Source organism: Calliphora vicina, chromosome 3 (genome assembly GCF_958450345.1).
Source record: "Calliphora vicina chromosome 3, idCalVici1.1, whole genome shotgun sequence".
Lineage (NCBI taxonomy): Eukaryota > Metazoa > Arthropoda > Insecta > Diptera > Calliphoridae > Calliphora > Calliphora vicina.
The window spans coordinates 36,816,217-36,827,685 of NC_088782.1; the positions used below are offsets into that span (position 1 = coordinate 36,816,217).

At 31.3% G+C, this 11,469-nt stretch overlaps 1 protein-coding gene across 3 annotated transcripts; it reads left to right on the forward strand.

Moving 5' to 3' along the window:
• Positions 1-659: 659 nt before the first annotated feature.
• LOC135954924 (FK506-binding protein 5) lies at positions 660-8,691 on the forward strand. 3 transcript variants are annotated; one of them, XM_065505172.1, is made up of 10 exons: positions 660-952; positions 1,019-1,463; positions 1,779-2,050; positions 2,120-2,812; positions 2,875-3,733; positions 4,999-5,679; positions 5,745-5,843; positions 5,966-6,006; positions 6,083-7,391; positions 7,518-8,691. In XM_065505172.1, the coding sequence occupies exons 1-10, from the start codon at positions 866-868 to the stop codon at positions 8,123-8,125; spliced, it is 5,094 nt and encodes a 1,697-aa protein (XP_065361244.1). In that variant the 5' UTR covers positions 660-865; the 3' UTR covers positions 8,126-8,691. The 3 variants fall into 3 exon arrangements, with proteins under 3 accessions (XP_065361244.1, XP_065361241.1, XP_065361243.1); XM_065505169.1 differs by having other exon boundaries at positions 661-952; positions 2,120-2,815; XM_065505171.1 differs by having other exon boundaries at positions 661-952; positions 2,120-2,815; positions 5,748-5,843.
• Positions 8,692-11,469: the final 2,778 nt, after the last annotated feature.

The window sequence follows — 11,469 nt, forward strand, 5'->3', positions numbered from 1 at the left end:
TTGTTTACAACATTAACAGATCTTCCAATATTTTGAGTAATTTGGCGATTTGAAAGCTTTTGTTCTTTAAAAGCCAATATTTTTCGACGTTCTTCTGCAGATAAAGACTTTGCACGACCCATTTCCAAAAAAATCGTTAAAACATAAAAATATTAAGTTTTTTACACTTGGAATCTATTAAAATTTTTGTTAAAACTTCAAAAAACAACAAACACTTACAAAAAAAAATGTATCCGTACTCCAACAAAGAAAACTCTGGAATAATCTGTGAACTTATATTTATTTCGCTCCAATTTTGCTTTGAAAACAGTAAAATCTTTGTTTCTTTATTGTAGCAAAAAAATAAACGAAAAAATTTAACGGGATATGTAAAAATTTGACGTATAAATACACTGACACAAAAACTGTGATAAAACTCGGTATCACTTAGAAAAAAATGAGAAAAATTTTTTGAACCTATCATTATTTCGGCGACTGTACCTTATATTGTTGTATCATGGGTGAATATCAATTTGTTCTGTTTAAAATAACGGCAATTCACTATTAAAAACATTTATTTTACCTGACACATTCTGTGTATAACACTACATTTATACGAATCGCCCTGTGTTTAATGTTTATCTTCGAAAAGTCGAACATCGAAATTACACACAACAGCTGATGCATACAACTGTTTACAATTTTGTTTGCAATCGGCGTCTTTTTCTAAACTGAATAGATAAATTACAATTTTTTACAATTAGAAAAAGTATTTTAACCCTTCTGAAGTTAATAAAAGCATAATTGAATGAAATAAATAAAATGTGTTAATAAAAAACTAAATTGAAAAGAAAAAGTCAACCATAAATAATCATAAACCTCAAAAATGGAGGCCATTTTACCATTCAAAATAAAAAATGAACAAAAGTTCTATGAAAGTGCCTTAAAAGTGGGCTACAATGAAATGGAAATAGTAAGTAACCAGGAATAATGTTATAGATATTAAATTTTTTTAATTGGGAATTGTTTAATTTTGTAGTACAAATTCATTTATGTGATGCAACAAAGTGACATGGATATTTTCCCCAAAATGCATGACGAACGCATCAATATACTTATCTATGGCTGGGAATTGTGTGAAGATTACAAGCAAAAGCTTAGTCCAGATGAATGGGAACTGCCAGAGGAAATGGAAGTGATGCTTAAACTTCTGGTGCCCTGGAGCATGGATATATGGTTTAGTAAGGAATTTGATAAGTGTAAATTCTATCTGAAGAATGGTTTAATACATTGCTTGAATCGTGCTCGAGATTTGTTAATGCGTATGCCGGATATGATGCAAATCAATTGGGATTTTCTTTTGTTGTACAATTTAAAGCCATGGAATGTTTTGTATTTGAAAAATCTCACCGTGACCAAGGAAAAAACACTGGAAAATGGTGCTCAATCTATAGAGACAGAAGAATTGCCTCCCACCAATGAGGGTAAGTGTGAAAATTAGTTAACATCCCATGTCATTGTTGTATTCTTATTGGATGAAGTTTTTTGTTAAATAAACTATCTTTGAAATTACATAAATAGGAAAAGCAGTAAACATTTTTTTATATCTTGGAAAAGCTAAATTATATTTATAGAATAATCTAACATGTTTCTATAGATTTAATTATCGCCTGGAGTATAGCCTACAGAGTCTTAAGTTTTTTTATTATGAAATAAATTGTCGGCTCAAGATTATTTATAGATAAACTATCTTTAATCAAAAGATGTATATTAAACTGACACCATTTCATTATTTTCAGATATTGCTTATGTCAACCTGGAACAATTACCTTTAATTGTCCTACGTTTAGTTAAAATATTTGATCAATCATCCATTGATATGGTTAAAACTTTATGCATGCGCGTTATAGCCGCTTGGAATAAAATTCATCAGACTGAACTAGAAACTTCAGGTTCTCGACGACCCTATATACCTCCCGAAGACAAACGTTGCCTGTTATTAATATGTCACATCTATCTAATGGCTGTTTATGAATCCGATGATGTCAAAGGTTATGTCATTGATAATATGGTAAGTGAATTTAAACTTTAAATCAAAATTTTAAACAATTTAATATTCATTTTATTAATAACTTTGCAGATCAACAATATACGTTTCTATTATCAGGGATTTCAAAACTCTACAGCCATGTATGCCATGGACAATTTAGAATATACTCCGGCACGTTTTATAGCCCTCACAAATATTCACTTGCGTGTTCAGAAACGTGATTTTTTCGATTTCTTTATTTGGAACAAATACGATACTTCACTAGTCAATTTATTTGGCGTAGTCTCACAGGCCTATAAAAGCTATTTGCTTGGCAATTTGCTAATGGAACTCAATAATATGAATGAAGATGATTTTGCCTCTAATATACCTCTATACAAACGTCTCATGAATTCTTATGTAAATGAGAGGGAGAAAAGTGAAATTTTTTTATTAAATGAATTGGACAAGTTAGAAGCTCAACGTTATGCTCATAATATTATACAGACTGTTAGAAATGTTACAGATTTCAAGAATAAAATATGTAAAGGCAATCGCATGAGTAATATAGGAAATTATGAAAATTCTGATGATACTGTGACACCGCTGGCCGATACCAATGATGAAAATCCAGCCGAGTTAAAAGTGGAAGAGGTAAAAGAGGAACTTGTGGGTGAAGAGCTGGAAGATGAAGAGGAACGTGTTCGCATTAAGGAAAGTGAATTACGTTTGGATCCCATTTTCCAAAATTTACCCAATAATGAGAGTATTTTGTATTATGTTTATGAGGTGTTGGCGAAAAAGGTGGTAATTATGGGTATTAAAGATTTAAAATGAATATGTTTAACGCTTTTGTTTTTTTGTAGGACTACAAAGGTTGGCATTTTGCTAAAATTGTTTTACTTATGAAAATTATTGATCATGAACTGAACATGATTGAAACTTGGCGTTATCATCCCGGCTTAACTACTGACTTCATGTTAAACCTGGAAGTTAAACTTTCCCATCACTATGTGGACTTGGCCAAAATCTTTAAAGATCATCCTTTTCTGGAACAAGAATTTTGGCTAACAGCTTTTTATCTCAATCCCACGCCTGACATCTATGAAACCATTAAACGTTTGGGCATGCGAAACAATCGCAAACGTACCGATGAACATTCTAAACTGGTCATGAGCATAGATAATATAGATGCCAAATATGGTTTATTAAGCTCCACTATTGATGTTAAGGAAATTGCCTCTCTGGCCAATACAGATGATCCCGACACTGATTATGATCCTCTCTTTTCGGCTTTACATTCGTTACGCGTACCGGACAGTTTAGTTAAAGACATGATAACAGCCATATTTTTGCCACGCAACCGTAGTTTTGCCTGGGTTGTTGATTGGGCCATATTGCGTTCGCGCTGCAAAATGATTATGACCAGCATGAAGGAGAAAAAACGTTTTGTGGAACTTAATATGGCCGAGGCTAATGAACGTTTGAAATATTTGATAATCGATTATGAAAAGTATAAGAATAGACCACAGCTGGACTATGGTACTATTGAGGAGGGTTATGAAAATCTTATGACTAGTGCTGATTTCGATAAGGAAACGGATGAGGAGGAGGAAGAAGAGGAAGATGATTTTGAGGATGACGAAGATGTGTATGAAAGTAAGAAGAGGGGAAGAGGAAGTTTTGCGGCAGCGGCCAGAAAAAAGGAAGAGGAAAAAGTTCAAGGTGAGTTATAAAGAGTTTAAGTTAAATTTAATTTCATCATAAAACAAGTAAGAGATCTATATTCGGCTGTGCCGAATCTTATATACCCTTCACCAAATTATAGTTTAAAATAAATTTTTTTAAATATTTTTAGATAAACAAAATTTAATTTTTTTTAATTGTTTTTCAACATTTTTTTTTCGAAATTTTTTTTTAAAAAGTTTTTTCCAAATTTTTTTAAAAAAAAATTTAAAATTAAAAATTTTTTTTTTAGTAATTGTCTATATTAATTTTTGTTTTTTTTAAAAATGTATGACAAAAAAATTTTTTGATGAAAAAAATTCGGGTTAAAATTTTTTTCCCGATTTTGACCCATTCGTTGCAATGGACTTAGATATCCATATTGTCTATATTAATGACTTAGTAATCCATATATAGATCAAAAATACTTCAAAAATCGAGGTTGTCCCGGTTTTTTGCTCATATCTCCGTTATTTATGGACCGATATTGCTGATTTTAAATAGCAAACTTCTCGAAAGCATGTCTGACAGAATTATTGAAGATTTGGATCCCGAAAATATCTGGGGTCTTCAGAAAATTGATTTCAACATACAGACAGTCGGACATGGCTTAATCGACTCCGCTATCTATAAGGATCCAGAATATATATACTTTATAGGGTCGGAAATGAAAAATGTAGAAATTACAAACGGAATGACAAACTTATATATACCCTTCTCACGAAGGTGAAGGGTATAAAAAGGGGTCTTCATTCACAAATATTTGTTTGTTTTTACTAAAAATTAAAAATGTCCACCATTTCACTTTTTCAAAATTTGTCTGACGAACAAATTTCTCTAACATTCTTAAAATTTCAAAATTTTGTATAAAAATTAATGAATTTCTTTTTCATGCTAAAAATTGACACTTTTTTTACCAAAAAATTTGTTATTCGCTATAGATAGCGAATCCGGAAGCCATGAAGGTTTGTTGAATTTAACTTTCCCCAAATAACTTACAAACATGATTGTACATAGACAACCATGTACATAACGCCATAGAATTTCGAACGAGAATGGAAAAATATTTTTTTTAGGAAAAATTTTTTTTTGCCCAAAAAATTTAATTTCTTCAAAAATATTTTTTTCTAAAAAAATTTTTAACAAATTTTTTTTTAAAAAAAATATCTTTGGTGAAGGCAATATAAAATTCGGACGCAACCATTTTTCATAAAAAATCTTTGACTACATTTTTTTTATATTATTTCTGACTTTTTTTAATTCAGACGACAACTCCCAAGAAGATGATCCATTTTTAATGGGCAAAAGACGTACCCGAGCCCGTACCGCTGCTACACTAGCCAGTTTTCTCTTCCAAACCCTCCCCCGCTCCTCGAGACGTAAGCGCAATCAAAAACCCCTCGAAGAGGAAACAAAACCCGACGATGACAAGACCTCAGCCGACAATGATGATAAATCCTCCGATTCTAAATCACCCATAACAACATCTGATTCGCCCCAGCCCTCGTCACCACTCACCGCCGATGGTGATGAAAAGGACACTGAAATAGAAATCATACCCACCAAAAACATCAAAGAATGTCTCAGAGAACGACCAACATTTTTGAACTCAACACAAGGCTTTCAGGATCTCATTGATATTTGGGATGTGGAGAAAACAGATTTGCAGTCAATCGATGAAAATTGTGTTTCACTGATGGAAAGTTCGGCTGTGCTGCAACGAGCCGTAAAATGGAAATTACTTAATAAAGAAATTAATCCTATGGGTTGCGATGAACAGGAATATATCGATGAAACGGAAATGATAATACATAATGCAGAGTTTGCCATAAAAATGGAATTAAATTTGAGTGCAATTAAAGAGGAAGTTGTTGCTGAGGTGTTAGAGGAAGTGGGGAATGAGGAAACTTCAAAGGCTATGGAGGTGGATGCTGATAAAGAAAATAGTACTTATAGAAGCTTAAAATCTTCAGGCAATTCTTTTGTATTTTAATAATTTTCTTTTTTCCAGCAGTTACAGAAAAAATTGATGAGATGGAGGAGGCCATTACTGCCAAGGAAGCTGTGGAATTGGAATCAATAGTTTTAGAGGAATCTACTGTTGAAAAAGGTTAGAAATGAGTTTAAGTTAGATTTTGTATGCTATTTATCTTGGTAGGCAAATAATTCTTAAAGGAATTGTATTCATTCATAATTCAAACTGTTTTCATTTCATATTCTTTTTAATTCCAGTAACTGAAATTGAATCCAATGAAACTGAGCAGAATAAAGAGGTAAGTCTTTATATATTTCCTCTCTCTCTACTGACCGTTACTAAATAAATTGTATACAATTCCTACTTCTTCTCAGACTTCCACCCTAGAGGACAACAGCACGGAAAGCATTAACTCGGACATGTCTACAGTTGCTTTCAAAGACAGTGGAGAAGTTAGTGAATCAAACACAGAAATGCATTCGAAACGTAATAGTGTTAACAATGATACTGAATTAGAAATGGAAAAGATTCCTGAAAATGATTTAAATAAATCAACAGAAACTACAACTGAGCACAAAGAGAGCACAGAGACTGAACAAGAGAAAATAAATAAGGAGCAGTTAGAAGATGAAGAAATCACTCAAAATACAAATAAAGATGAAAAAGAAACTAAGCAGGCTTCAGAGACAGAAAATAAAGCAGACACTTCAACAAAAGAAAGTGAAACTAATGAAAAACCATCGAAAGATACTGAAATTAAAATAACAGATGAGCTTAACAAGACAGATTTGGAAAACAAAATTGAAGCTAATGAAAAGCAACCTAAACAAGAAGAAAATAAAGATTTAGCCACAGAAAGTATTTCAGAGAAATCCACTGATGTTGAGAAATCAATGGAAATGGATTTGGATAAATTAACTACAATTGATAAGGCCACAAATCAAACTGAAGAGAAGGCTGAAGATGCTTCCCTAAAATTAACAGAAGTTCCGGAAACATCTGAAATCAAAGAAGTTAAAAACGAAAAGCCAGCAAAAGATAAGGATTCAAACCAACTTAAACAAGCAAAGGATTCTAATGAAATTTTGTTAGATAAAGACAAATCTTTACAAGAAGTTAATTCTAAAGATACAAATAAAACGGACATCAAAACAAGCCAAACTTTAGAAAATGAAGATAAAGAAGCAAACAAAACAGAAGATAAACCCAATGAAGAACATCAAATCACTAAAGAAACTTTAGAAAAGGATTTAGAATTAAACACAGAAGATTCTACTACAGCAAATAAGGAGGACAAAGTTATCAGCTGCGAAACACATCCAAAAGGAGAAGAAACTCTTGAGAGCGAAACAATTGATAAAGACTCTCATTCTCAATCGCTACAAGAAGACTTAAATATAATTTTACATTACTCCTCAGGCGAAGAATTAGATAAATCAGATAACGAAACTGAGAAGCTAACAGTAGCTTCTGTAAAATCTGAAGACAATCAAGAAAGCACTGATAGTGATACGCGAAATTTAAAAAATTTGTGTTTAACGAAAAACGTAAAGGTTTTAGTGCGAAAACTACGTGCTGCAGATTTAACTAGTTTAAGACAACCTAAAGTGAAAATTCTACGAGTGAACTATGATAAGTATGCCGAGGAATTTAGAAATAAACGGAGACGTATTACTAATAAAGGTAAATAAATATCCCCGAATATCAAATCTAATTTGAAAAAGTACTTAAAACGAATTGATATACCGCAACAAAACATATAGAAATCTTATCTAAAAACTATTATTCTACTTTTGTCTCTCTCTCTAGCTTATTTAGACATTGACGACAGTTCCAACCACAGCTATGGCACCAATACCAGTTCCTCTGATGCCTACCGTCCATCTCGAGTTAAACGAAAAATTCCCCTACGAAGACATTCTATGCGTCAAGCCATGCGTACATCAGAATCGGACAATGACGATTCCACAAACTCGGATGATTTGAAATTATCTACGATGGTGTTAAAAACAAAAGTACGCAATAGACGTTTAAGTACACCCTCATCATCGCAAAGTTCCACGTTCGCAGCAGTCTCCTCCTCATCAAAACGTGCTTTGGGTCCAAAATCGACACGTTATGCAGCCGGGCCAAAATCTACCCGTCATACGGCAGGCCCTAAATCGGCCAAACATAATTTAGTGGTTATACCACGTAGTGCCAGTGGCCTGAAATTACGCATCTCAAATGCTGAACAAACTACTCAAGAAACGGGCGTAGGGAAAACTAGATCATCCACCTCTATAGAGTATGATGAAATCATTCAATTGTCTTCATCATCCAGTGATGCATGTATTGTGAATGAACTGGCGCCCATTGTGGAAGAAGTTATTGAAGTAGATGATCATCCCTTGTTCGAGGAGGAAATGGTTATTTAAGTAGTTTTTATATTTACTTATAGTATAGTTGCTGTAAACATAACAACAAAATTATAGTTTACAGTGTGAGAAACCATTTAGAGCTAGTTTTTGGGATAAAGATAGTTTTCATTTAGTTTATAATCTAGGTTTAACTGAGTATAATTGGGCAGTTAACTAAGCTAGAACTGTAAAAACACAAACAGCTGGAATTAGCAAATTATATTTCGTTAGTCGATCTTTTTTGTTCAGCTTTATTAACATCATTATCATTTTATTTACTTTAATTTCAGTTTTTCCTTGAATAAAGTGAATATTTTCAAAAAAAAAAAAAAAAATATGAGAAAATTATGTCAATGCTAACAAAAGTGGCAGTTTATAATTCATTAGTGAGAAACACAATCTTTGCTTAAAATCCGGTTCAATTTGTGTAACTAACAAGTAAAAAACTAGCTCTTAATCGTTTTTATTTATTTAAACATTTTTAATTGTGTACATATTCAAAATTTAAGTTATTTAATACAGAACAAATTCTAAATTAAATTAAAATCGTAATAATAAAGAAGAACAAAATTTTGGTTTATAAATATTTATTTGGGAAAATATTGCATCACAAATTATACAGATATGAATCAGATACAAAAGAAACATCTTCTAATAGAAGATTATTTTCGATTAACCCTGCGTTAGTCGCAATCATTTTCAATCGAGACTAGTCAGTCGCAATGTATCAAATTGATATCAATAAAAGAATGGCGCGTTTGAAAATAATCTCTTCAAATTTTATTTCGAAAACATAAAAAAAATATTAAATTCAAAAGGCCTTATTCATAATCAATTTTTTAATTTATTACAGGTTTATAAAACAAATTTTGTATGGAAATTTTGTTTTATAAACCTTTAATAAAGTTAAAAATTGATTATGAATAAGGGGGAAAGTATGTATGTATTTAAAATAATAAAAATAAAATTGCAGTAAAAATGTATTTTTATCAAAAAATAGCTTAAAACTTAGGATGTGCAACTCAGCTGCTGGAGTTGGCCCATTGCACAAAATTAATGGAATAATGGAAGGATTTATCTATAGAGACATGGTGGAAACAGTAATGCTTCCAAATGCTGAGGATAATACGCCTCTTCGATGAGTTATTCAGCACGATAACGACCCCAAGCCCTCATCACATGTTGTTAAATCGTGGTTAGCCCAAGAAAGAGTTTCGGTAATGGAATGGCCACCACAACTACCAGATCTAAACCCCATTGAGAACCTTTGACATATCGTTAATCAAAGAATCAATCCCGAAAATTGCACTAATTCAGATATTATGTTTCAAGGATTGGTAGATGCTTGAAACGCTATTCCTGCAAATTTTATTGCCAATTTGATAGCTTCACTGCATTGCCGATGTAAGGCTGTCACTGAAAATATAGGACTTGCCACGAAATATTAAGTTTTATAGACTAGTAAATGTATAAATAAAAAATGTAGTGTTTTACTATCATTGGATTTATCGAAAGCTTTTGATAGAGTAGTTCACTCGAAATTGGTTATGAAACTATGTAATAAATTTAATTTCTCTTTTTCAGCGTGTAAACTTGCTTACTCATATTTACATGAAAGATCTCAGTTCGTATCATTGGCGGGTAGAGATTCCGTTGCTCTAGAGGTTACTAGTGGTGTGCCGCAAGGATCTGTTATAGGTCCTTTATTTTTTATGTTGTATTTAAATGATTTAATGAATATAGTAGATGGTAATTTAGTGAAAATATTTTCATACGCGGATGACGTTCAAATGTTATTTACATCGGAAAGGCATTTTATTGATGTCCTGGAGGCCAACATTCAGTTTCACCTTGATGAGGTTGTGAGTTGGATGAGTGATAATAGTTTTGATATTAACCCTAGTAAGACAAGGGCAATTTGTTTTGGGTTTGACTCCGATGAGTTAAATATAAATGTGGGTAGTGTTATGCTTAACTATGTTTCTGAGATGAAGTGTTTAGGAGTTTATATTGATGAAATGTTGAATTTTTCACGACACATAGATTATGTATGTGCGCGTGTAAATTTTACTTTATGACGTTTGTGGTCTCTGGACCTATACTTACCAACTAGTATAAGGAAACGTATTGCTAGTTCTCTATTAATGTCGATTTTGTTGTATGGTATGGAGCTATGTAGTGGAACTAACTCTGTGATACTAAAACGTCTACATCTAACGTTTAATCGTATTGTTAGATATGTATACAGATTGCGGGTTAGGGAGCATGTATCAGAATTTGTTTTAAAATTTATTGGCTTTACATTTGGAAACTTGATTCATTCAAGAATTTTGTTATTATTTTACAAGATTATCAGGAGAAATTGTCCGAAATACATCGCTGATAACTTTAAATTTTCTAGATCATTGAGGAATCCACAGATAATATTTTCTCAGATTGCCTCTGCTGTATATGAAAGATCATTTCAAGTGAGGGTATCTAGAGTATGGAATACGCTTCCTAGGGAATTAAAATCTTTTTCTTATTCTGATGAAACTTTTAAAAAAAAAAACTAATTAATTATTTGAAACATAATTCTTAACTATGCAATTCTGAAATATATTCTTTTCCATTAACAACTTTGTTATCGCTACATTTTAAAAGTATTATTATTATTTTGTATTAACAATTTTTATATATTATTTTGTCATAATTAAAATCATTTTTATAATTTTAAATGTATTATTGTTGAGTAGAATATAAGCCATATTTTTTTAAATTTCATATTCTCATTTTTAATGAATAATTTTGATTACCTTTAAAACTAGTTTCAACAACTTTTGTTAAATTCTGTTGCTAGTTGCATATGTTTTGGGCACCACTGTATGTGTTTCGGATAAGAAGCTTTTAGTATGGGAGTCGCACAGCGTTAAAGCTCAGATATACATATATAAATATATATCTTCGAGTTTATATACATCTTTGGAAAGTTTTTAATTTCGAATATATCACAGATAGTTTTTTACTTCAAAATCGTTTATTTTGGTTTTAATTTTTTGGAAATCTTGACTAACTATTTACAAAATAAAATAAATATTAAAATAACGGTAAATTTTTATCAAATTTGTCAGCCGAATAATCGATTTTTTATACAAAATTTATCCCATTTTATTTGATAAAGCGAAAATTATTTTCTGGTAAAAATTTCAAATATTTTTTTTTAAAATTAAAATCTTGAGAAAATCAATTCAGTAAATAATAAATGGGTACAAATTATTATTTCAATATAATAAACTCACCTGAAATACAATTAACATTTCTTTAAATAGGTTTGTATTTACATATTATATAAAAATTAAATATCCGAACCGATTACCGTTTTA